The 25,312-nt window shown below is 48.1% G+C and overlaps 1 protein-coding gene and 1 long non-coding RNA gene across 2 annotated transcripts; both read left to right on the top strand.

Moving 5' to 3' along the window:
- Window positions 1-11,564: 11,564 nt before the first annotated feature.
- On the top strand, window positions 11,565-13,933 carry fjx1 (four-jointed box kinase 1). Its single transcript, XM_067235059.1, has one exon. It carries the CDS (start codon window positions 11,954-11,956, stop codon window positions 13,232-13,234), a length of 1,281 nt encoding a protein of 426 aa, XP_067091160.1. The 5' UTR covers window positions 11,565-11,953; the 3' UTR covers window positions 13,235-13,933.
- Window positions 13,934-16,836: 2,903 nt separating this feature from the next.
- LOC136942511 (uncharacterized) lies at window positions 16,837-21,134 on the top strand. The gene is made up of 3 exons (XR_010876601.1): window positions 16,837-16,988; window positions 17,106-17,163; window positions 20,576-21,134. It is a non-coding gene; the product is annotated as an uncharacterized lncRNA (long non-coding RNA).
- The last annotated feature ends 4,178 nt before the right edge of the window (window positions 21,135-25,312 follow it).

The raw sequence follows: 25,312 nt of genomic DNA, 5'->3' as shown, positions 1-25,312 counted from the left end.
GTGCTTTTGATGTTTATTTGTCTGGTGAATGGATAAGATTAGAAAGGTACTGTAGACACACGTGGTTTCGATACACACAAATCTAATACTGTAATAGGGTCACAGGACAGGGGAGGGAGGGGGGGGGTGTCTCTCTACCGTTTCCAGAGCAACGCAGAGGACACAGGACAAACAGGATCTTTAGTGACATCATCAGTCTCCTGCAGTGTTACGGTTCCCCTTAACTCTGCCACGTGGACGGGTCACTTTCGATCGCCGTGGAAACGATCCCGCATGTGAGAACGAGACCTGCGCCAAGATGTTAATTTAAGCTCCCGGCGACAGCCATTGCCAAGGGCAAAGATCCATGACAAGGTGCAGACAGCTTCGTAAGAGACTAGCAATGCAGCATCCAGTCAAAATGGACGCCAAATCTGCACTCACTTAAAGATGATGCCTAAAGGGGGAACACTTCACTTCTGAAAGCAGCATTAGCTCATTTTTACAGGCGCTCGTCTGGTTAAGTACTCTCCCTGCCCAGCCACTGTATTTACCTATAATCAACTGTCCCAGAAGAGAGGGATGAAGAGGCGATGGAGGAAAAGGTGGAGGGAAGGAGGAAGGGATGGAGGGGGTGGGGGGGGGCTCTCCACACAGTGTGTGTCCTTACGTTTGTCAGACAGACAGAAAGAAAGAAAGAAGCCAAGAGGTTAGGTGGTGTGCACAAATATAGTGACCCCAAGCTTGCTGACCCGTGCACATGCGAAGGCTTCAAGCTTCACCTCCTCACAAGCAGCACCTTACAATCTCATTGGTTTGGCAGGTCAGAACAAATGTGGCGTGACTCCTCAAGAAATCACTTTCATCTTGAGTCATCGCTTTCCATGACTCTCTGATAAACTTCAAGGAAATTGCTCAAAGGTCCCATGTCAAAATTCAATTCAACCTACATCACAATGCGGAAAAGGTTAAGTCTTGCTGGCAGATGCCACACTTCTGCCAGAGTCCAGTCACAGGCCCTCCTCCACGTCCTGCTATTAATGTCTATCAGTTGGTAACAAGTGAACTTCTTCCAGACAGCTATGCTATCAATCTCAACCCCCTGTGTCTCCACCACCAGACCAGCTATGCTGTAAAGACTGTTCCACTCCAGACAACAAAGACTTGGATTTCACCTCTCATTAATCCGTGGCAATCCCCCAGCCACACCAAAGTTCCATATGTAGAGGGCTGGCCGCAGGGCTAGACCTCTTTTCTGCGGGGATCATTATAAGCACATCCAAGGGCATCTAAAGATAGCAATACAGAGATACTAAACATGGGATTTCTCACACGTACACACACACACACACACACAGAGGCAGACGCATACACCTGTCACAACGCAGGCCCGCCCTCGAACAACAGACCCATGCACCCTTTCCACACACAAACAACACACCCACGACACATGCCCACACACACGCCCAGCCCCGCACCATCTGCGAGGCAGAAACGTCGAGAAACGGAGAAGAGGGAACGGCTCCATATGAGACTAACTGAGGAGAACACTCAGCCTTGGCTCCGCTCCACGGACCCCTCGGTATCAGCATAATCGGAACATCCTGAAGCGTTCCCGTCCAGAAAGCTTCAAGATGCACAGAGACCTGTTCCCTTCCCAGAGGATGCTCCAAAGCTGCTTCCACTCGGATGTACAGAAACACTATTTATGACGCGTGCCCCCAACACATGTCCCAACATGCCAGCTAAAGGGTTGAGAGGCGGAGTGTTGAGAAGGAAATTAACTCCCCCACCCCACCCCCGCTCCCCACACACACACACACACATCATGAAAGACAGGAGAAAAAAATTGCCATCTTGTAATGGAAAGCACAGAAAGAGGTGGAACTAGACACAGAGGAAAAGTCTGGAATCCAGGAAGAACAGGAGGAGAGGAGGGAGACTTTCCATCGGTGCTGGTCACTTGGTTTGATAATGAGCCACAAGGTCTCAGACTTAGGATACAGTGTCCCCTGGCCCCTGGTCTCTGGTCTCTGGTCTCTGGACCTTGGACCTTGGTCCTTGGCCCCTGGTCCCTGGTCCCTGGTCCCTGGTCCCTGGTCCCTGGTCCCTGGTCCCCTGGTCCCTGGTCCCTGGTCCCTGGTCCCTGGTCCTTGGCCCCTGGTCCCTGGTCCCTGGTCCCTGGCCCCTGGTCCCTGGTCCCTGGTCCCTGGTTGCTGACAGGTCTAAATGTGCTTGCATACACTGGAGGGCTGTGCACTGTCCACCCTGCATTCTTGTTTTTGTTCCGAATAACCCTGTGTGGCGATGTGCTTTTTAAAGCATGAACTGGGGAACAGGCAGGGGCAATGGAGAAGACAGACACAGTACGCATTTCACACTCCGTTTGTTTTGGTTTGCCATGGTAACAAAGTTTCCGTGTTATGTACGTCTCTTTCTCTTTTTTTGTTGTTTTCTTTTCCCAGCTTCCGCATCCAGCAGAGCACCAGGCCTGTGTCCGTAGACACAGAGAGAGAGAGAGAGAGAGAGAGAGAGAGAGAGAGAGAGAGAGAGTAACCACCAAGCTTCTGGCCTCAAGAGGAAAAAACGAGGCGGAAAGCTCATTAACAGAAACCCAGTAGTCCAAGCTTGTCCTGAGAAGAACCACCTCTCTCTCTCCTCTTCTCTCTCCTCTCTCTCTCTCTCTCCTCTCTCTCTCTCCTCTCCTCTCCTCTCTCTCTCTCTCTCTCTCTCTCTCTCTCTCTCTCCTCTCTCTCTCTCTCTCGCTCTCTCTCTCCTCTCTCTCTCTGAGTGCACAAGTCTCCATGTTTCCACAGACTCCCAGCACCAGCCCATGGTTTCCTCTCAGAGCTCTTTGTTGGTTGGTTTTCTAACGGTAATGCTAAAAATGTTCTGCAAGCCCACACACAACGCGGGGGGGTGGGGGTCGAGTGTGGGGGCGGTGGTGATATCAGTCGGTTTCTGGTGACAGACATAGGAGGCACTACAGTGTGGAACACTTGGTGGGAGATCTCCACAACAAACCCACTGACTGAGCGGACCCAGCCCAGGCAGGATTAGGTTCATTGTCCTGGATGTCGGGATACAGGGAGGGAATGTATAAGCTGGTGAACTGCAGCATACTACCCACACCCATACATCTCTGTTGTTTGTGTGTTTACACTTGCAGTTTGAAGACAGGGGTTTCTGGGTTGGGTGGACTCTGGAGACATCGTCATAACAACACAGGAGCCAAGGTGTCAAACTTCCAAATGTAACTTTTGGTCGCATGCCAAATATTAGATCAACTGTTCGTGCTTGCCTCCATGGAAAATAATGAGATTGTGGAGAAGGGGATAATTAGTCATTGTCAATGTCTCTGATGTCAAGTTCAAGTTCAAGCACATCCAAACTTTTTTTATTCAGGTTACTTTTTTTATCTATTTTTTATTACTTTTTTCTCAGGTTACTACTTACTTCAGTTAATTTACATGTCTGGACAATAACTGTTTATACGCATCAAGTCGTAGAACACAGTGTGAAACTAAACTATAAACAATATAAACACAACACACTAAAGCAAGCCCATTGAAATGACCTAAAACGATATGTTTAGTAAGACATCCAGCCCGAGACCAGCCTCTTGTGGCCGATGGTGGAACTGTTTCAACTCTCCCTCCCTGTGTGGTGGCAGGGAGCCTAACCACAAGGCCAGCGATATGCATGGCTGGCCCAGAGCAACCTCAATAAACTGACAAGACTGGTGCACCCAAAACCACTGGGGGTTTACTGAATGAGCCTATTGCCTGTGGTGAAGAAATGGGGTTTGTGTACACACTATATGAGCATTTCTTAGAGCCTTGGAACCTCAAAATGACCTCCCCTCCCCCTGGCTAGTGCGCTGTAAGACTCTCCCACTGTGATGAATACAAACAATCTAAACAAACATGAGAAAAGAGCGAAATGCTAAAACCGTAGTGGACGAGACAAAGAGCAGGGAAGGGGGGAGAGAGTGTGAGAAACAAAACGAGAAAGAGAGAGAGGGGGTGAGCAAGAGTATGAGAGCATTAGGGGAAAGAAAAAAAGTTTCAGCATTCATTTCAGGTGTTTTATTTTAGACTAAAGTACCTGCTGTCACAGAATGAATTAGCGAGTGTGTGTTGAGGAAACCAGGGGGATGATAGAGAATATTCTTTAAAGCAATCAGTCATATATAGATAGATGCTAGCAGCATGTGTGATCATACAGGATGATGCCCATGTGACTAGTCTTCAAGAACAGGGGAGTCAAATACATGAACACATTTATCAGAAATAGGAATATGGAAATGACTAACAGCTCAAATGTGTGCTTTCATCTCAGCCTCGCTGGGTAGACAAACGTAAGATGCAAATGGAGATTTAGATCTGCAGATGTTGAATAATCCTGTCTACATCGTCATCTGGGTAGGATCCTGTCAATGCTACAGTCTAAGATCCACAGGGAGCTGTCAAACTGACTAAATCTCTACTCATTTGGGTCTTTATCCAGCATTCATGAGACAACAGATAGGAGACAAAGAGATTGTAAAAATGTACAGTGACAAAAAAAGATGAGTTTCAAGATGTTGAATATTTCAGATGTATAACACACATGTGAAAACAAGTGTCTGTATTGAAAGCTAGGGTGCACTGTGGAGCTGTTTACTGTTCACTTTTCTGTTATAAAGAGTAGATGCTAAACGATCTTTCACACCAAACGTCACCTCATAACACCTTGTCGCTAATGAGTATTTTAAGACTGACTTCTGGGAACAACACGATAGCTAAAGTACTTTTTACTTTACTCTTCTTGACCGAGATGCAAGCTTTTTTATATATATATACGGCCATTATCATGAAACTGTCCATTAATATTAATGAAACAGTGAGTTGTCAGTCTTCAGGATTAATGTGCGTTTAGCCGCTTAGAGAAATAAGAAGCTCCGTAACATGCTGTAGTGCCGCCATAAGCCTCTGGAGGGCGCCAAAGCATCACGGTCTGTTGAGTGTGCCACGACAAGCTACATTGCAATAGTCAAATGTGCTTACCTCGCCCTAGGTTGGCTACTGGTTAACATGATGTACTGTAACTACGTCAAACACTTTCTGAACTGTGGATTTAGGTCCATACAGCTGCCTTCTATTTATTCATCATCCACTCGACAGGCTTTTCCGTGTCTCTATTCTGTCTGTGCTGGAACGTATTGATTTGCCGTTGCACCACTGAGCTGCAATCAAGATGTCCAGAGATAGCCCCAGCAGGGAGGAATGTAAGCAGCGGAGTGGAACAGTCCACCAAAACGCATCCTTCTGATCCTCTTCTATAATTCATACCCCACCCCCCCTCCCCCAACTGGGTGTGGGGTTGATCCCCACCCTCTCCCACTCACATACCACACACACACACACCCTGTGGTGCATACATGCCGCATGGTCTTTTGCAGCCACAACCCACCATATTAAATAATTCAATTGGCCCTTCTTTGTTCTTAATGGCTGTGATCATTCTGGCTTAAACGGTGTAATGTATGTGCTGACAGCCCACGGTGATACAAGCCGTCCCCTGGGGACACAAATCTATCAGTGGAGCCTGTCGATGAGCCACATTAGAGCTCCCGGGCTGCGCGGAGCACTGGGAGGTAAAACACTCTGCACATCAAGGCCCTCTATGGAGATACACGCTTCCGCAAGGACACGCTCGTAAATGACCCTCCGCCTCTCGTTCACATGCCCGCCTTCATGTGAAATACAGCCATTTCTAAAGGTGGAAGTTGGCCGTGCATCCTGCATTCTGCCCCCTTCCGGGCTTCAAGGCGCGCCACGCGCATGTCTGCCTGTGACCACTGTCACTGAGCCCAGCTGGGGGGGAGAGTTCACGGTTCGTCGATGGCCCAGCAGATGGGCAAGGGAAGGAGATTAGAGAGACAAAAGAAGTCCAAGTGAAGAGATGATCCTGTTTGGAAGCACTGTGCGCATAAAATGCACAGGACATCCAATAACTCTTTTTTTTTGTATTCGTTTTAGCCTGGGGCTGGACGTTTTTCACCAGCTGAAGAGATCCTCCATGGCTGTTCAGCTCACTGCCTGTCAGATTTAGACCGGGTCCTGTCCTGGTGACTGATGTGTTTAACCCCCCCACCCCCTCCCCAAGGTGCCATCAGCACCCACGCTCCCAGATCCAGGGGGGCTCAGGAGGTCAGTAGGGGTCAACCCTGTGGCCAGAATCCTGGCCACTCACCCCTGCACCCCTCCCCCTGTTGTCCTGCTGCAGGGTTAACTCTTCTGGCTAGGAATGCAGAAGGACTCAGCTCCAGAAATACTAGCACCACAACCTGTGCCTGCAAAGTCCAGTTGTATATATGTGTTTGTGTGTGTGGGCCATCAGATGGCGAGCCATGAGCTTTGTGACCCGGTAAGTGCAGGCAAAACAGAAGGGCCAGAGCCTGGGGCCTAGTGGTTAGCCTCAAAGAAGCTAAGCCTGCAAACAGCACACAGCACAACCCTGGGGTTAGCCTGGGAACAGCAGGGTGAAGGGGGGTAAGCTGAAAGAAAAGGAAGGAAGAGAGAAGTAAAAGTGAAGGGAGAAGGACTAGCGGGAGAGATAAAAAAAAAGAGCGATAACGAGAGAACATGGCGCCAAATGTACAGGCGGAGAGGGAGGGAGGGATGGTTATAGAGCGAGAGAGTAAGGGAAAGAGCGAGAAGAGATTCGTGAATCAGAACGGCTTAGCGGAGGGGTGCGTGGCCGTGAGATGATGTTTTTCCCCTTTAAGAGCCAGCGACCTCGGAGGCAGCAGGCTATGCACAGCTGGGCGGTGGGCCGGCTCCTGACCGAGCTGAGAGTCAGCCAACGCCCACCCCCCCCCCCCCACTCTGGGCTGCTTCACAGCAGAGCACACGTCTCATTAGGGGCTGGGTGACTTGGTTTCAAAGGTCTGGCCTGGGTGGGTTAGAGTGTGTTTGTGTGTCTGTGTGTGTCTGTCTGTGTGCGTTTGCGTGTATATGTGTGTGTGTGTGTGTGTGTGTGTGTGTGTGTGTGTGTGTGTGTGTGTGTGTGTGTGTGTGTGTGATGGAAAGAGGCTCTGGAGCGACAGTTTTTCTCTTCTGTGTAAAAAAATTCCGGGCGATGTCATGAAAGTTAGGATTTAGACTGCGGGCTCATCACACTGCTTTAGTTTAGCAAAGTAAATCTTCAAATGTAACATTAGGAAAGGGCGTCGGGGCGCCATCGCTAATCCTCACCCACTGTTTGACCTAAATACTGGGCCTGGCTGGATCACAACCCCTAGTGCATTTTATAAGAACAAATAAACAAGACCTTCCCTCTCTGACTCCCCCAAAGACAATCAGACGAGCTTTAGCTCCCCCCTTTAGCCAATTTAAAGATAAGCCTTCCCCCAAAGGACTGAGCACGCCGCAGTCAATAAGCCAGTTAGCAAAGGAATAAAAAAAAAACATATAATTCAATTCTTGACTTGAATTGAATAGGGGGATTTGGTACTGCAGGTCGGAGGGTGTAATCCAGGAGATTGGACAGGGATTCCTTAATGGAGTGGCTAGACAATTGGGAGAAGAAAAAAAACGCGCCCGCCCCCGCCCCCCCCCCCCCCCCCCCCCGATACCCTTTTCTTCCGGCACACTGCAGCATCTCAGTGCTCCTCTGGCTGTCAGACCAGGAGAAAGAAGAGCAGAGATGCTCCGACAGCGCTTCATGGAAACCAGATGAGGAAGAGAGCAATACAGTACATCAAACATCCCCGGTCTTCCCCCCCCCCCCCCTCCTCTCCCTGGCTCAGAGAGCAATTACCCGGGTGAGGGATGGGGGGGGGGGGGGGGGGAGGAGGGCGCATGGCAGGGCTGAGCGGCATTAATCATTTCTGAAAACCATGGGCTGCTTATCGGGGGAGACCATGGAGGCTCAGCAGAATTGGCAAAGACAGGCAAATGAAAATGCAGTTGAATACTGGAAGAGGCAGAGATTTGAGGCTGAGTGCTGTGCCCAGGTCTAGCTCCAGTCTCGGCTGGATGAGAAAGTTCCTGTTTCTGGTTAATGTCTGGGTCTGGGCCTATTTCTGGGTCTCGATATAGGTCTAGATGGTCCTGTGGGTGACATGTATATGTCCTGATGCTGTCTTCTGAATGGAAGTGAAAAATGTGCCCTCTGAATGAACCGAACAGATGCATCCTGGATCTGTTACAGTGGGTGAAGTGTCTTATTAAAGTCTTCCAAGACCAAAAGCATTTGTTTCATACAAGACACTGTACAGCGAAAACGACACAGACATCACCTGCACATCAGCACAAACGCACGCGCGTGTCACAGGTAGCCCGCACCGTGTAGTACCGTTGTTTCAAGTGCATTATTAAAACGGGACTTGACGTGCACGTCAACTAGCTGTCATCTTTCCCCACCCGGGAAGACAAGAGCAGCCATGCTTCCTCTCCTCAGTAGTTACGGTGCACGTCACCTCACTGATTCACTCTGTCGAGCCAGTTGTATTAACAGACTCTATTTTAAGACACACCCTCGGTTCCGCTTGCCGCCACAGCCTGACTCTATCAGTGAGAGGATAGCAGAAGAACAGATGGTGGCGACCTGGTGCTCACCTGAGTGCTGTCTCAGACTAGGCCTTCCTCACTAGAATACTGAAGCCGTGAAGCCAGGCCCCAACCCCCCTCCTCTGACCAGCTCCCTGGCTTCAGCTGCAGTCTATCACTGATTAACTCTAACACCCAGGCCTTACACCCTCTCTCTCTCTCTCTCTCTCTCCTCTCTCTCTCTCTCTCTCTCTCTCTCTCTCTCTCTCTCTCTCTCTCTCTCTCTCTCTCTCTCTCTCTCTCTCTCTCTCTCTCTCTCTCACACACAAACACACGCTGCGCTTCTCTGTCGGACACTATATCTGTCCATCTACAGTGTGACTTGTGACCTCTTGACCTCTCTTAATGGAGATTATTACTTTCATGCACTCATGTCTCACTATGTATCTCTCTCTCTCACACACACACTCACACACAGAGACACGCACACACTCTGATCGCCCCACCCTGTCCCTGAGTCCGTGAGCGTGAGTAATTGTCAGGCCCAGTGAAATGATCGTAGCTTTCAGCGCTAATGGAGAGCCCACACATTCATTATTCAGGCCTGAAACTAGAGTGCTGTGGAGCGCCTGGGGGAGCGATGAGTTACTGCTCAGCACAGGCTAACCTTAGAGAGGCGACGCATGGCAGCCCGGTGAGCCCTCTTCTCCTCCATACCCATGTCCTCTCACCTCTCTCTCTCTATCTCTCTCCCTCTTCCTTGTGCTTCATACGTGTCTCTCTCTCTCTCTCTCCCTCTCTCACTCTCCCTGTCTTTCACCCTGTCTCTCCCTCTATCTCTCTCTCGCACCATCTCTCTCTCTCTCTCTCTCCTGCCAGCCCACCGTCCATCCGTCTGTCTGTCAGTGGCAGACAGACACCACAGAGAACTTGAGCCCCGGTCCCAGCTGTGGTCTGGCCAGACGACGAGGGGCTCGGGTGTACCGTGTGTCCCGCGGGCCATGCCGCAGGGCCCAATGACATACGACGTTCCCTCTCGCATGTCACCACTGCGGGCCGGCACGCAGGCCTCTGATTGGAGGACACACTCCGGGCCTGCGTTACGGCCCTCCTGGGGTTTGGCGTTTTTACGAGGAGGCCGGGAGAGGAATTCAGCGAGCGAGCGAAAGGGTGTGAATGTGTGTGTATGTGTGTGTTTGTGTGTATGTGTGTGTTTGTGTGTATGTGTGTGTGAGGGGGGAAGGGGGGGGGGTGAGGGGAGGACTCAGAGGCACGCTGACCTGCAGATAACACATGGCAGGAAAACAGATAGGCTTGATATCTGAACATGCCCGCACTTGTGCTTGGCGAAGGGGACACCGCACACTTACTATGCTGCAGTGGCTCTCCCACCACAGAGAGGTTAACCAAGCCTCCTAAAAAGACCCACAGCCTCCAGACGGAATTCCAACACTGCACCCTAAACCTTCTTCATTTCCTATGTCTGACCCTGATGTGTGTGTGTGTGTGTGTGTGCGTGTGTGTGAGTGTGTGTGTGTGTGGGGGGGGTGTGGGCGTGTGTAAGTACGTGTGTATGTCTGACTAGGAAGGGCGGTCTGTACACTGGCCTCTCAAACACATCACACACAATCGCAAAGAACAACACCGGCTTGTCCGAGTCCATGCACAACTCAGTAGCATTCTCTCTCCCTCCCCTGCCAATCATTGGGACGAGGGACATTTCATAGCCTTACTTCTCTTTTTTCTACTTCTGTTTACTTACAGTTTTTTTCCAGTGTCGCACAGACAAAGCTGGGACACCAGAAGCCCTGGGTCTGTCTGGGGAGGAGCCTGGGGGCGTTCTGAGTCGTCTGCGAGGCCGCTACACTCCCCACACTCACAGTCCCAGACTCCCTAATGAGTAATAAAGTCTCAAGCTGTGGCTTTTCGACTTGTCACAGACTCCAGCAATTTGGTACTCCAGCATTCTACTTTCAAAATGACCCAATTAGTCAGATGAATAACTAAACTGGGGGTGAGGAGATGGCAGCGGGCTGTGTGGAAGCAGGACTTTAGCTAGGGGGTGTTGGTCGGAGGGGTGAGGGATGAGGCGATGGGTCGTTCTCTCCAGGTGAGAGCGTGTGTGGGTGTTTACAATGCCATGTATGGATGTTCAGTACATGCAGGTACCAATGTGAATTATCCTGATATTGGAAGGGGTCATTCAATATCACAGTAGCCCGAACATTCTAAAAATACAATGGTGTGAGAGAGAAAGAGAGAGAGAGAGAGAGAGAGAGAGAGAGAGAGAGAGAGAGAGAGAGAGAGAGAGAGAGAGAGAGAGAGATACAGGTAGAGACAGAGTCCTCTGCTGTGTGTCCCACTAAATCCTAATTAGGTTTACAAGACACAGAGGACTCTCTTGTGCAAACCTTTATCCTTTCAAATGAGATCCATTCATCTTTCTAGCTCTAATTTCACAGCCTGGTCATTACATTATTTGAAAAGCTTACATGAACCATAACTACATTGCTATTGATGCATCGGTAAATTAGCCAACTAAATACATGAACTGAGTAAACCCAGTGGGTAGTGTGTTGCATCCACACCTAGTGGTCAGATACCAACAGCTAAAATGTCTGAATCCATTTCCCTAATCTGCTTTTATTTGGTAAACAAGAGATTAAAAATGATATGTGGGGAGGGATTAAATCAAATATGCCTTTGTAATTGCGTGAGAATTTGATCATAATCTAGTCATTCTCATTTTGTTTATATGTTATGTTCCTTACACCAATTCATGAATCGAGCTTTAATTACTATGAAAAGTCATGAATGTACGTTTCCTTCATATACAACCGTTGACGTCTGAGAGCCCCGATGCCTCGTTTGTCCCTAAAGCTGCTGCTCTCACTTTGCTTTGTACTGGAGCATGACCCACCACTTCCCACGATAGCCTACGCCTACCATCACCCTGCCAGAGTCACGTGTTTCACCGCCTAGTGTCTCTATGCAAGCTGGAGCTATACAAATCAAACTAAACCACAGCCCAGTGGAGACGGAGACCGAGGCGCAGGCAGCAAGAGAAGCATTACGCTGCCGGGACAATGAATCGCTCAAGAATAGACCACACGTTTTATCATTCAAAAAGTACATTTATTTAAAGTTAAGAAGAAGAAAGGGATTACATTTGGTCTAATGAGGGCAGAAGATGCGATCCGCGCTGTTTAACGAACCCCTCCGTGATCTAAGCAGTCTGCCAGAGAGCAAGGGGCTCGGGGTTGGTTTATCGGGCACGGGACGTGGCGCTGATATCGAGCATCAATAACTGACTCCGTATGGGTTAACGGTGCTTGAATGATCATCCCTCGGTATTTTATAGGATAATTGAACTCAATACAGTTGGAGCTGTGCGGCTGGTCCCGGTGCAACAAAGGGAAGGGCAACTGTCAGTTACCATGAGAGCTGTTTCGGCGAACTTACTTGCACTGCTTTTTCTCTGCACTTGTTCCTGCGTGTTTTACGTTTGGAGCAGACTGGAAAGCCAGCTGGAGCGATACAAACGAGGGCTCCACGTCACGGCGGCTGGGTCCTTTCACCCCGGCCCATCGACAGACTTATCTACCAAAACTTTCCGGGCGTTACTTACCGTTCCCGCGGCACAGAGGCTTCGTTTTGGGGGAAAGCTTGACAACCTCACAAGCGCAAGGGATCAAACTGTTTCTTTAGGAAGCAGAGATTACCATATGAATGTAAATAACACGGGGTCGAAGCTGAGGGAGGGCCAACTGGGGTCCGTGATTGAGGATGGGATTTTTTGGAGTGAATGGCTGGATGATCAACTGCATGTCGGTTTCAGTGAGGAGCATGCCCGGGCTTGGCGAGAGAGAGCCCGCGGCAACCGGATAGTGAAGCTGGAGGCAGGCTGCGGCAGGATTTCTAATCAGCTTGCCACTTTTTCTGACGGAACCAAAGCTTGCGTGCGTTACGGAATAAACGCGGACCAAGTGCAAGGAGAAACTTTGACGTATTACCTGGCCTGCCTGTTAGGAATCACAAACCTGCCGCCCCTCATTCTCTCCCAGTTGAACGTTGACAGTGAACAATGGGCTTCTGTGAGGAGGAGGATAGGCGGTTTACAGTGGAGCGAGCGAGCTGTGGTATCTCTCACAGAATGGGTCTCCAACCTCACCGGTGTTGTTACTCCTGCACCGCTTCGACAGGAGAGCAACGGTCTCCATCCTCTCCGCGGAGAGCTGAGTAACAAGACGGTGCCGGAGCTGCTGCAGCTAATGCAGTGGACCGACCTGATACTGTTTGACTATCTGACTGCCAACTTCGACAGACTCGTTAGCAACCTATTCAGCCTGCAGTGGGACTCGCGGGTGATGGAGAGGGATACCAATAACCTGCTCCAAACGCCAAGTGGCGACCTGGTTTTCATAGACAACGAGGCCGGGCTTGTGCACGGGTACCGAGTACTAGATATGTGGGAGAAATACCATAGTACCGTTCTCGGTTCCGTGTGTGTGTTCAGAAAAAGGACAGCGCAGCGCGTTATAGAGCTGCACCGTCGCAGGGACACGAGGACTCAGCTTCTCGAGCTCTATCGAGACAGCGAGCCTTTGTCTACCGAATTAGGGTTTCTATCAGAAGAACACGCTGGTGTATTACAGAACAGAATTGACAGATTGTACAAACACATATTGCATTGCAAGGGAAAGTACAGCCAGCTGTGAACATTCAATCTAATTCCCAATTCGCAGGTTATCTGAATCTCTCACTGTCCCCAGAGAATTACGTTTGCTGCTAGTCAGAAGACACCTGTACCTGATTAACACGCGTCAGTTTAAAATGGATTGGAATAATCTATGAACTACCTCTTGTGAACAATGATAGCATATATCTGAAAAAATATTGACAATTGTTATAGGCTTCTCGATATATCACAGCATACTGTAGTTTATCACCAAGCCTCAAATCTTTCTTGGGCTGTATTTCCTATTATTGTCAGAATTTATATTTCCAAATTGATACACCGGTTTCCCGTTGAATAGGAGCAGCCAAGAAGGACATCAGTTGTTTCTTTTTTATCTGTAAAATCATTGTGTAGGACATGTTTTCACAGATCTTGATAAACCTTAATCTAAGCCTTAACACGTGAAATAGTTCTGTATTTGTTGGCACATATTACCATGTTTCTGATGTACAGTGTAGTATCAATCTTGATTTCATTCTCTGTACAAAATGTGTTACAATCAGTTGTCAAAAAAACACTTGTTTAATTTGATCGTCTTTTGATTGTATCTTCAGCCTTAATGTCATACTGTACATGGTGTAAGTAGAACTACATTGTGAATACTAAGTTCATCCATTTGTAATCAAAGATGTTGAATCCTGCTCCACTAATTAATGTGCTTTGTAACATTCCAGTCCTTCCTTGCATTTTCTTTTGATAAATATATTTTAATTTAAGTTAAGGCCGTTGTCAACCCACACGTTTCTTATTCGGGGCCGTTTCCATTGGTCACAATGACGGGTCAAATATTTGCCTGGTTTTTGTGGAGCCCTGGGGTTTTCATAAAGGCTTCTGTCCTCATCCACTACAGTGCGCCCATTGTGCTATGAAAATGCCATGTCCTTTTATGCTGTTACCCTGGAACTCGTCTCAGTCAGGCAGGCAGGACCCAGCAGGGACTTCTAACTCCTTTCAGTCTGCAACATGATGGACAAACAGTAATGACTCATTTTGACTGTGGTCACAGTAAATCATGGTAAGTACGGCAAAGTGGGAGGAAGGGAGGATCTTTTTTTTTGGTGCCTTGAGCATCCTTCCTAGACTAGCTCGCTAGCTCAGGGGAAAGACTTTTAGTAGAAGTGAACTGGGAGGGATATGAAATGTTGTATTTAGATGAGGAATCCAACCAGCTATTACCCTGAGGCTCCATGTGCTTTAGCTGCGTAGACGTTCTCGTTATGGCACAAGGCATTTGTTTTAATTTCACCGTCCACAGCGATCTCCTCACAGTTCCTCACTGGGCTCATCTGGCCCTGTGATCTCCTGCACCAGACCTGAGGCTACGCAGCGTGGGACATCAATGATAAACGTTTGAAGTTCTAATGGTTTCCAGGCCTCCCCTCAATCCCTCATCTCATCTGGTTTGTCTTACACCTGCGCTGGGGTAAGGCATGGCTGGCTTCAGGCCCCTCTATTAGTCTTGACTCTTGTCTCATAGAGGTTGGAGGGGAAGGAGGAGGAGGAGGAGGGAGAGGAGAGAGGCCTCACTCGAACACCGAGAGGGGTTTAGGGTCTATGAAGTGGTTTATCCTGACTGCTTGAGAAACAGAGCCCCTTGGCGTACTCTTTGCGTGTCCCTGCTATCGATCTGTGTTCCTCCCTATTAGGGAGCGATTAACGGCAAAGACGCAGCTGGGGTTTGAACAGGTGGAGCTGGAGGCCTGTGCTAGCTGTCTGCCTCGAACTGTAATAGGGACGAAGGGGATCAATAAGCACCGAGACGGCGGTGGAGGGGGGGGGGGAAGCATGTCGCTTTAACAAGAGGTGGGGTAGCTGGGAGGGCGCTGGAGGGAGTGTGGGGGTTAGGAAGGGGTAGATGGGGGGGAGGGGGGCTGTGTTTGCAGCTGGGTGTCTAGCTCTGAGACGCGCATGTCGATGCCGAGTCCTCCAGGAGATTTACGACTGGTCTCAGACACTGGGGATTAAAAACAATGCTAAGCCGAGGTCTGAATGTTTCAAACCAGACACGCACCCCTCCTCTCTCTCCCTCCTTACTTCCATTCCCCCCCCCCACCCCCCACCTCCATCAATCCTGGCCACACATCTGTCAGCAGTTGTTGGCAAAATTGCAAATGAAAGTTGTAATTTTTTTAATTAGTTGTATTCTGTCTTTTTGTTGCACCAGAAAGACCACTCTTTGTTTTTTACAAGGGTTCTTGTCATTCCTAATCACGTTGGCGGTTAGTATCAAAACCCTGGAACTGTTCCTAACTATTCACATGTGTTCCCATCTGGTTTGTGTCCCTTGCCACAAGCCTCACAGAACTTAACCCCTCCACTACACTCAGGTCCACCCTAAGCCCCAGGCCCCATGAGCCCCCCAAAGTGACATGGCCTCATTACTGCAACTTTTCATTGGCTAGTGCTATAGGCCAGATATTTTTCATCCTATCCATCTGAATGTGTGAGTTAGACACCCAATCATAGGGCCTCAGCTAGAGCCGGTTTCTGCTCTGTTTGTTATCAGTGTCGGTAGTCAGGCAGACTAGCAGGCAGGCAGTTAGGCAGGTAGTCACCCAGATAGTCAGGCTGACCTGTCAGTCAAGCAAGCAAGCAATAAAACAGTCAGACAAGTAGGCAGTTACACAGGTAGCCAGTCAAACAGGAAGTCGGCAACCCACTGCATGTCTCAGCTCACAGCCGTCAGGTATACTGATCCTCTCATTCTGCCCCTCTCTACAGACTGACACATAGCAGGCATTCCTGTGGAGGCCATGATGGATTTTTTTCTTTTTTGTTCTTCACACACACACACACACACATTTTGGGACAGCAGATTCCGGGGACCGGGGGAGACAGCTGTGTACACTGGCTCATCTGCTTCCGGAGGTTTTCACTTATTTGTTTTGCCTCATTGAGGGAAGCACATTCCAATGATTATTTATACAACATTTGTATTGGTCCTTAAATATTGCTGAGCTTTGAAAAGCAAAGACACTGAGTTTTCTGAACTGGGAAAGCAAACAAAGCAAGTTATCAAGCAAATAAAACATTTATTTTACAGATTATTATGTTTTCAACATGAAATTAGTTTTTGTGAAATGAGTTTCAAACATTTAAATGAGTTTAGAAAAAAATTACTCAAACTAATCTTTTAAAACAAATAACAATTGTGTGTTTACACTGTGCAAATAACATCCACCAAAAGACAACAAAATAGCAACGTTGGTACAGCTTTGCCTGAACGACTGACTGACTAGGCTTAGCTGTCTCCCAGCATGGCTAGCATGTGACAGTGGGCTAGCGGACGTGCATAACTGGCATTCCTCCGTTGCTGTGCTGTGCAGTGAACTTCCTGTTCAGGAGCGGGTGATTTCATTATGGAAGGCGTCCTGCACACACTAGGGGGGGGGGGGGGGGTCCCTCCGTCACACGTGACTGGACACAGGCCACGGTGAGGGGGGGTCGGGGGAGCAGCGAGGGGGCTGGAGGGCGGAAGACCTGGGGGTCTGGGGAACAGGGCTACTGTGTCAGGAGTAGTCCTAGGCTGTGGTGTGCCAGGCTAGTTGTCCGTGTGACCTCTTTTAGAGAGAGGGTCACTTGCTTCCAGGCTCGGGTGTTTGGCGTGCAGATGGCGAGGTATCCGGTCACGCAGGTCGACACAGACGAGAGGACAGCCATGTTACTGGGAGGCTGTTGACGCATTTGACAGTGAGCTCCACAAAATATGTATTCCTCGGCAAATCAAACCCAAGGTACCAAGAGAACAGCGCTGCTATAAGTGGCTGCCTGCCTAAAAACACTAAGTGTTGTGCGTAGGTGTAGGTGGGATTTGGAGATGCTGAAGATCAATTTTCACCTTTTTATTTCAGGAGGACAGCTGTACAAGTTTCAGCAGTCTCCAGTGGGTGGTTCTACATTTGGCTGCAAGTATGTGTATTTGGAGGAAGCGTTTGTGTGTCTGCATGTGCGATGGATGCGGTTTTACCGTGCAAGAACAGGAGGTACGTGAAAGATAGGCAGATGGTTTGCATGTTTTTCTGCTCCTAAGTGTGTGAGTCTGCCTGCCTGCTGCATACGCAGGCAAATGTTATTATGTGTAAATCTATAAAGAGGTCTCTACCGCTGCGCACCAGATTTCCCTAAGGTTCGGTGGCCGTGCACACATCCAGGATGCTTGTATCCTGGAGTGGGAGAAGGACTTTTCACAGGGCTCTGTCAGAGGAGATCGCACACCAGGGAACACTCCAACAACTCAATTGGTTGGCCATCCTCTCTAGGCTTCTGTGCTGCTAGGTTATGAAACAGATGACATCCTGTCTCCTCCTGTTCAGCCATTTCTACAGCCTGCTCCTCTCCTCCTTACTTCCCAGCTATTACTATTACTTCCCAATCATTAATGTACCACGTCTAGATCTTACATTCAGATGGAGTCTTTCCATAAAAAATAAACAATGTTTTGTTTAAAGCTAGTCTCTGTTGAGACTAGCTTTATCTCCAACTCCTCGCTCCATGAACAGTGTTTTTAAACACTGTTTCTGTTTCTGTTTACGTGTTGCTATAGAGTACGGGTTAGCAGACTGTGTTTATGCTAGTCACGGAATGCCGTGTGTCTGTAACCTGAATCTGATTCCAGCAAAGTTGTTATGCAATGTCCCTCCAGCCATATACATGCAGCCAGGGTTCATGAGTGTTATGATCAAGTCTAGTGTAATTCAGTACTTCAGCAGTCAGTGGCTTCACGAGAAATGTCAAAACAGAAGAGAAAAACTAGGCTTCGGGCAGAATATAACCTTTATTTACCGATTCATGAAATGTTTGTTACTTTATTTATAGGACTATAGGAATGATGCTATGTGTAGCCTATATTGTAGATGGTAGGTACTGAGAAACAGTGACACTCAGAGAGAGAAGCCAGTGACTCGTTTCACATTGCCATTACCTCTTTTTCTTTCGGTTTCTTCATCTTCTCTCCATCCCAAAAACGATCTTCACAAGTTTTGTATTACTGCTGACCTGATTACAGACTACTCTTCCATTAGAAAAAGAGCGAGTGCTAGAGATAACTATACAAGAAAAACCATGATAAAGAAATGTGTGAGTGAGAAAATAGTGTGAAAGAAGGGACACACATGAATTTACATTTGCAAGTGATGCAATTACACTTAGCTTCACTGTTTGAACAGCCTGCCCTGTTTATCTCCACCCAGAGCCAGTCAGCTGTGACTTTAGCCCTCGCAACTATCTTTGTCAGGGCTCTGTGGGGAAGAAGCACTTTAGGACTCTCTTTCTCTTGGTCTCTCTGTCTGTCTGCTCTTTCTGTCCATCCCTCTCTGTCTCTCTGTTTGTATCTCTCTGTCTCTCTCTCTGTCCTCTTGATCTCCCTCTTCTGTTTCTCTCTCTCTTACTGTCTGTTTTTTTTTTATCTCTGTCTCTCTTTCTCTTTATATCTTTCCCCTCATTTTCTCCCCTTCCCTCGTCAATTTATAAGACAGTCAGTCCTTCTTGATTGGCATGCCTGATGGATGTGTGTAATCTTCCTAGTGGAGGCTGTTGGTGCCTGGGTTCAGCCCAGGAGACACCTGCTTCAAGCACACTGACTTGCACTCATTTGCATCATGGTTCATTTCTATGTAAATTAGAATTAGTATGCTTAAGGAAATGACAGCTTTTTCCGTTCTTCTGTCTTTTGGCTGGAAAGAATAACTGATCGCATTCAGAGAGAGATCATCTATCATTTGGCACCTGAATGAGTCTGATTCATGCCTACCTAGAACGAGAGCTAGCTGAAGTCTTAATGAAGATATTTCTATGCTAATGCTGTGCAGTGTTGGTTTATGATTTGCGTGCAGAGCGAGGGCAGGGAAGAGGCTGTTCTGAATGAATTGGGTGGACATATGGTTAGGTTTTAATAACACGGCGGAGGTGGTGACCTTTCTAAATATGGAAACACAATTACAGCTGCAGTGCCACTTAGTCCAGGCCAACACTCGAATCTGAAGCACTTCAGATTAATAAAAAAAAGTGGTGAATTGCTTTTTTTGTTAGGAAACTCAGCTTTTGAATTCTCAGGTGGATGGGATGTGAATAACTACTGTCCATGCTGTAAACCCTTGGGCTCTCTGACCCTGTCAGTGGAGGCTCAATGGCTTGTTGTGTGTCCTAACTGGGACATCACAGTTTTGTCCTCTCACCTTCAAAAGCCCTTGCAGGATCAATAACACAGATAGACAATGGCATTGTTGGCACCTGAACGAAAAAGAAAAAAAAATTGGCCCCACCACATCCCTGAATCAGCACTTCCCTCTCCTTCAGAGCTGAGCATCGCCTCTCTGACTAGGAGCATTAGCTCTCGGCCGTGGCCTATCGTGTGCATGTTTGTGGTTACTTTTATGCAGTCACTTTGAGTGATAGCATCATTCGCTTTGCCTGTGCTTGGTAATTTGGTCATTTCTATGTAAATTGGGCTTTGTGCTGTACTAGGCTGACGTACCCTACAAATGCTGTGGCTGGCCTATGCCTGTAATGGCACGGTGCAACATGGAGAGTACAGAAGCAGCTCTGTGTGGCAGCTCTCGCACTCACAGCTACGCAGAGAGAACAAGACAGACATTGGAGGATGGAACGGGGGAAACGGATGGACAGGCCCGCGACTAATCCAGCCGGCACAATAACAGACCGATATAGGCACTAGAGCAGGCTGGTAGGTGAGCAGGGATGATAGATATACAGGCAGGAAGAAGACCAGATTGGCAGTCAAACAGACGTCAAGGAAGGTGGAGAATCATAAAGGAAGTCAGAACGGTAGTCAAGCAGTAAAGTAAAATTGCAGGCTGGCGGGCAGTCAGACAGACAGGCAGGTAGACAGGCAGGCTGGTATGTAGGTAGACATGCAGCGTAGTCGTTTGTCTTTTTCTTTTGAGGAAGGATGCGGAAGGATCACATCACTAAGGAAAACCTTAGCAGGGTATTACTGTTGAGCCTCAAGTATCCCTGTCTCCAGACAAGCCTGGACATGTCGTCCTGAAAGATATAAGGACAGAAGAGCCTTAGCAAAGTAGAAATCTTTGCAGACATCAAAGTTCTTCATGACATTCCATTTTGAGAAGAGCATGTGTGGCTACTCTTCTTACAGAGCCATGTGTTTCGTTGTTTATGTCACAGATGCCAGTTGGCCAGCCTATGTTTGTCTGCTATTTCTGTAGTACATTTTAGTTGGGTTTTATTATGATTTGAGATGTTTTTGTTTGGTGTGGTTATTTACGTTGTGGTGATTTCATATTGGTTGCTGTGATTATGGTATTGTTTATGTGCTGTTTGTATTATGATATGTGCAATGCAGTGTTTGGAGACAACAAGGATGAGGGCAGCAAACTCCCCAGCTGACAGTGACACAGCCCATTACTCCTTATTACCACTTCCACTGATTAGTGTAAATTTTTTCGCGTTTATTGATTGGACGAATCGACCAGCCGGATTCTGCTGCCTGCAACTAGGCCCCGGAGGAGGCGACCAAGTGTATTCCGCTCCCCGCAGCTAGACTCCTGGGTCACAACCGCGGCTTGGCTGTCCGACGAACCCACTGCGTCCAGAATCCAGGATTTCTTCGGCCCGACTGCTGACGCCTAAAGGGGAAGTACCCACATGTCTCCATAATAAGAACGCATCACTGTGCGCAACAGAGTAGCAAGTCTGTTGATTATTGTCTCGCGCTCCCCGCATCACAAGAGGTGGGCTGCGGCAGAACAGAGTGGTATTATACGGAACCGGCAGCGGCGACTAATAGAGTTGGCATACGCCAAAGGACCACTACGAGAGACACCCCCTGGTTTATAAAGGACAGAAAGACACTACGTTTTTACTATTGTACATTTTATCAGGTTGGATTTATTAAAGCCTATTTTCCGGTATCCTCTGTCTCTTGACTGGTGTGACTGTAGCCCAAGGATCAGAACCTGCTATTTAAACCGTGTCACCAGGGACATTTACTGTAGCTGTTAAGTCGTCTTCAAGTATAACGTGTCCCAGTCTTCTACACCTGGACCTGCTGCAACCTGACCTACCACAAAAACACTGACTCCTCTCTGCTTCTCACCCCAAAGCACTATTTATCATGGTGGTAGAGTCGTGTAGAGGAAGGAGGAGAGGTAGAGGGAGAGGGAAGGGGAGATTGGAGAAGACCTGTGGATCAGAGTGCGAATTATACAATGACAATCGGGGGGGTCAACTTCTTCTCCAGGTGGTGTATTGACCCCCCCGACCTGTTGTTTTTACCTCTTTTGGGGGGGTTCAAGTCTTAATTAGGGGGTTCAGACCACCCCAACCCCCCCCCCCGTAATTCGCACCCTGCTTTGGATGCCGCCCTGTGTGTTCCTGACAACAGACTAGTGTGAACACGTTCTATTTAGACTGACTATAAAGACCACTTCCTCTCAAAGTTTGTGGTAGGATTGTCATCGTCCAGTCTTTGTCAATGTAAGCGTGGAGTCACACATTAAAACAAAGGCAGGGAGGATTCAGAAAGCAGTGACGGATTGTTTAGTGAATTCAGTCAGTAATTATCAGTAAGAGATTTTCAAGTGGTGCTCTTCAGATGGATAGTTCTTGAGTTCATTGCACGGGCCTCAATTATCTTTCTCTGTCTTTTTGTTCCTATCTCTTTCTCTCATTTGCTCTCTCTGTCTCTGTCTCTCTGTCTTCTCATCTCTCTTTTTCTCTCTCGCTTTGCGACCCTTTCTCTTTCTATTTTTTGTTCTGTCTCTTTATTTTCCTCTCTTGCTCTCTCTCGCTCTCGCTCGCTCTCGCTCTCTCTTGCTCGCCCTCTCTCTCCTCATTATAAGTCTCCTTGCTCATTTGGCCTGTGTAAATATTGCCAGTGAGATCTTGGCTGCAGTCATTGATTGGGAGGAACTAATCATGCAGGCTGGCCACAAAGACATCTCGAGCAAAATCAATGCCAGTGAAACAGAACTGCAATCTGTCTAAGCATTCCCACATCTCTATTTCTTCTCTGCATGTATCTCACCCACACTCAGTCTGGGATACTCCCCCACACACTTTCATTTCATTTCATTGAATTCTTATATCTAATTCCTGTACTCTTCTTCGATTTTCTAATTGTTTCATCTATTTTTTGAAAAGAGACTTATAGGACATTTGGGGGTTGTGGATATGTCCTGGATAATGGCTGAGGAATCACTTGTTTTCGGGACTGGACTTGTATTCTCTAATCAGATGGTGGAATGGCACAGACTTAGGCACAGGGAGACATTGAGAAGTAAAGCAGACATCTCCCGCAAGGACAAATACTGTATTAAAGAAGATTTATATGTTCATCTAAGGATTTACAATCGACTCCACACAGTAACTGGCAGAGTGGTCCATGACAACCCTGTCCAGAGCTGGAGAGTCCACACACACTCACGCACACACACACACATACAGAGGGACACACAAACACACACACCTATCTCTCACACTCTCTGCACATACGCACGCATCTGCCTAGTGTGTCAGGGGCCGGCAGATGGATGGCTCTGGAGCGTGTGTGTTTCAGGAATGTGGCCCTGCTGTGCTGAGGCGACCGAGCCAGGAAAGGGCGCAACCTCCCCCATGTTCTGTTTTTATAACCCTCCTCCAGTTAAACACGCCCCCCCTACCTGTCAATCACACGGCCCCTCCCCTCAGCTCTGCCTGTGATGTCACAGCAGGGCACACGCTACAGTTCGTCAGCCGTGCTGGAGTTCAAAGGCCCATCTCCGGTACCAGCATAAGGAGCCCATCGCAGCCGATCTATCAGCCTGCAGCCGTGTCATCGCATGGCCCTGTTTGGGTGTTAGCATGAGGGGGGTGAACCTGAGCCCTCCCTCCCTCCGTCTCGCCCTCTCCCTCTCGCCCTCTCTTCCCTCTCCCTTCTCTCCAGGTGCTCCCATAACTCAGCAGGCTTCAGAGCCCCGAGGAGGCATTCCTGGACTACAGAGACGTCCTGACGGATGAGCGCGCCGATTTACGGCTTGCTGACGGACCCGGAGGGGGGGAGGGGGAGGGGGTCGAATGGGGAGCCGATAGGGGCTACTTCAAAGAGAACCAAGCTTTTGTTGTTATGGTCATGCTTTCTCTCGTACCAGTTCTCCCTCTTCCTTCTCTCTCTCTCTCTTTTTTCCCCCCTCTGTCAAGTATTAGTCGGTGCCTGGAACAGCTTGAGTGTTTTCACACATATCATTCCTCTCCCTGGTCCCTGTAGACCTCCCTTTAGCATGTCCAGTCAGATAAGGTGTTGCACCACACTGCAGGAAAGCTCCAGACACAGCGGCCATAGGAGTGTCTAAAACACACAGACAGGCCACACACGCACACACTAACAAAGGCACACACACACCCGCACACAATGTAATTTAGACGTTCCTATAACATTGACATTGACATTTCCCAGACTACCCTGGGGGTCTTCTATCAGGACAGCTCCCAGACACCTGCCTCTCGGTCCTATGCTATCTGAATCGGTTGGCGTGACTTTGCCGGGAACATTATAGGACATAGACAGCCATTGTACGTGTCCTTGTTCCTCAGCAGTGGGTGTTGGATTGCAGGGGTTTGTGGTGTGTGAAGATGATAGATGTGGAGACTGGTGTCATTTCTCCTAGCAGGATGTGTAATGAACCCTGTTGTGCTCCTGTAACATTTGTGCTGATTGATTACAAACAAAGGCAGTTTAACATGCAGCGGAGGGCCGCACGCAGGGAACAAGACCCGGCGTCTAAGACGACGACATGCACATAGCGAGGAGACAAAATCCCCCACAATCCCTTGGTCTACGGGGTGTTGGTGGTTAAGTAAAAGCTCTTTCATGTTCAGACTGTTATACGTCCTCTCCCTCCCTCCCTCCCTCCCACACACACACACACTCACTCCACCCACAGACCCCAACAGAGAAGAAGCTCAGTGTTGACTTGAATCTGCGTGTTCATGTCTCTGGTGTGACAAATGAGGGAATTTTTTACCATACAAATTTGCCCTCTCTGCTACTAGAAAAGGAGACAACACCACTACTGAATTCCCTATTCTAGTTGTTGTTGAACAAAGTAGAGGGAAAGTCTGACGTAAGATGGTGGAGAGAAAGAGTGACGGAGATGGCGAGAGAGAGAGAATGCAGAGAGAAAAGGCAGAGAGAGAGAAGGCAGAGAGAGATAAAGGAGACAAGTGAGAGAAAAGAGAGAGGGAGAGAGAAGGCAGAAAGAGAGAGAGAAGGCAGAGAGAGAAAGAGAGAGAGAGAACGCAGATAGGGAGATGTTCCAAAAGGCATTATTCTTTCCCCATGCTTTTTTCAGGTCTGTGTTTGTTCACTCTTCTTTCTCTCAGAGTAACAGCCCAGACTGCCAAATAAGACCAAGCTTGTGCTGTTCAGCCAGTGAAAACCACTCCTTGGTTATATTAAAGTCTACTCACTCGCAATAACAATTGTCATGGAAATTAAACCATTGCACGTGTAGTTCTATTCCAGTTGCACACAAAAGGCAGAAACAGCAATGTGGAATACTTGTTCCTTTGTTTGCAAAAAGCTTATCCTCGCCCTGAGTGTACTTAAGTGTCTCTCAGTCATTTTATCTATTGACAGTGGTTATGTCATGATTTTTTATGAATACTTTATACATGCAGAAAGCTCCTTCATTACAGATGTTGTATGTATATGTATGCACAAAGAAATAGCCTATTAAACCACAAGGCTACAGGCGTTAACTGGTCCTCCCTTTCTCTCTTCCGGCTCACAAGATGATTTCATCAGGTTACCAAACAGTCAAGGTCACCAGCAGTATGCTTGCTGCAGACAAAGCACAAGGACGTTGTACAGAACACGGTTTCAAACCACGGGTTTGCACTGAGTAGAATATGACACTTGTAAAAGTGTTAGATTTTTCAGAGCAAGCTGAATATCAACATCACACAATGCATTCATTTAGCAGATTCCAAAGCAACATAGAGGAAGATTTGAACCACTGACATTTTGGTCTGCAGTCAAATGTTCTACCCTACAGCTACACCAATCCTCATATATACATGTGTTTAACAGTATGAATTCAAC

The sequence above is a fragment of the Osmerus mordax genome, chromosome 4 (genome assembly GCF_038355195.1).
Source record: "Osmerus mordax isolate fOsmMor3 chromosome 4, fOsmMor3.pri, whole genome shotgun sequence".
NCBI lineage: Eukaryota > Metazoa > Chordata > Actinopteri > Osmeriformes > Osmeridae > Osmerus > Osmerus mordax.
Note: the sequence above shows the minus strand (reverse complement) of the source record. Positions and strands in the feature narration are given on the sequence as shown.

What these genes read in the sequence shown, in the direction of transcription:
- fjx1 (XM_067235059.1), top strand. Translation starts at nt 11,954, where the DNA reads ATGAGAGCTGTTTCGGCGAACTTACTTGCACTGCTTTTTCTCTGCACT.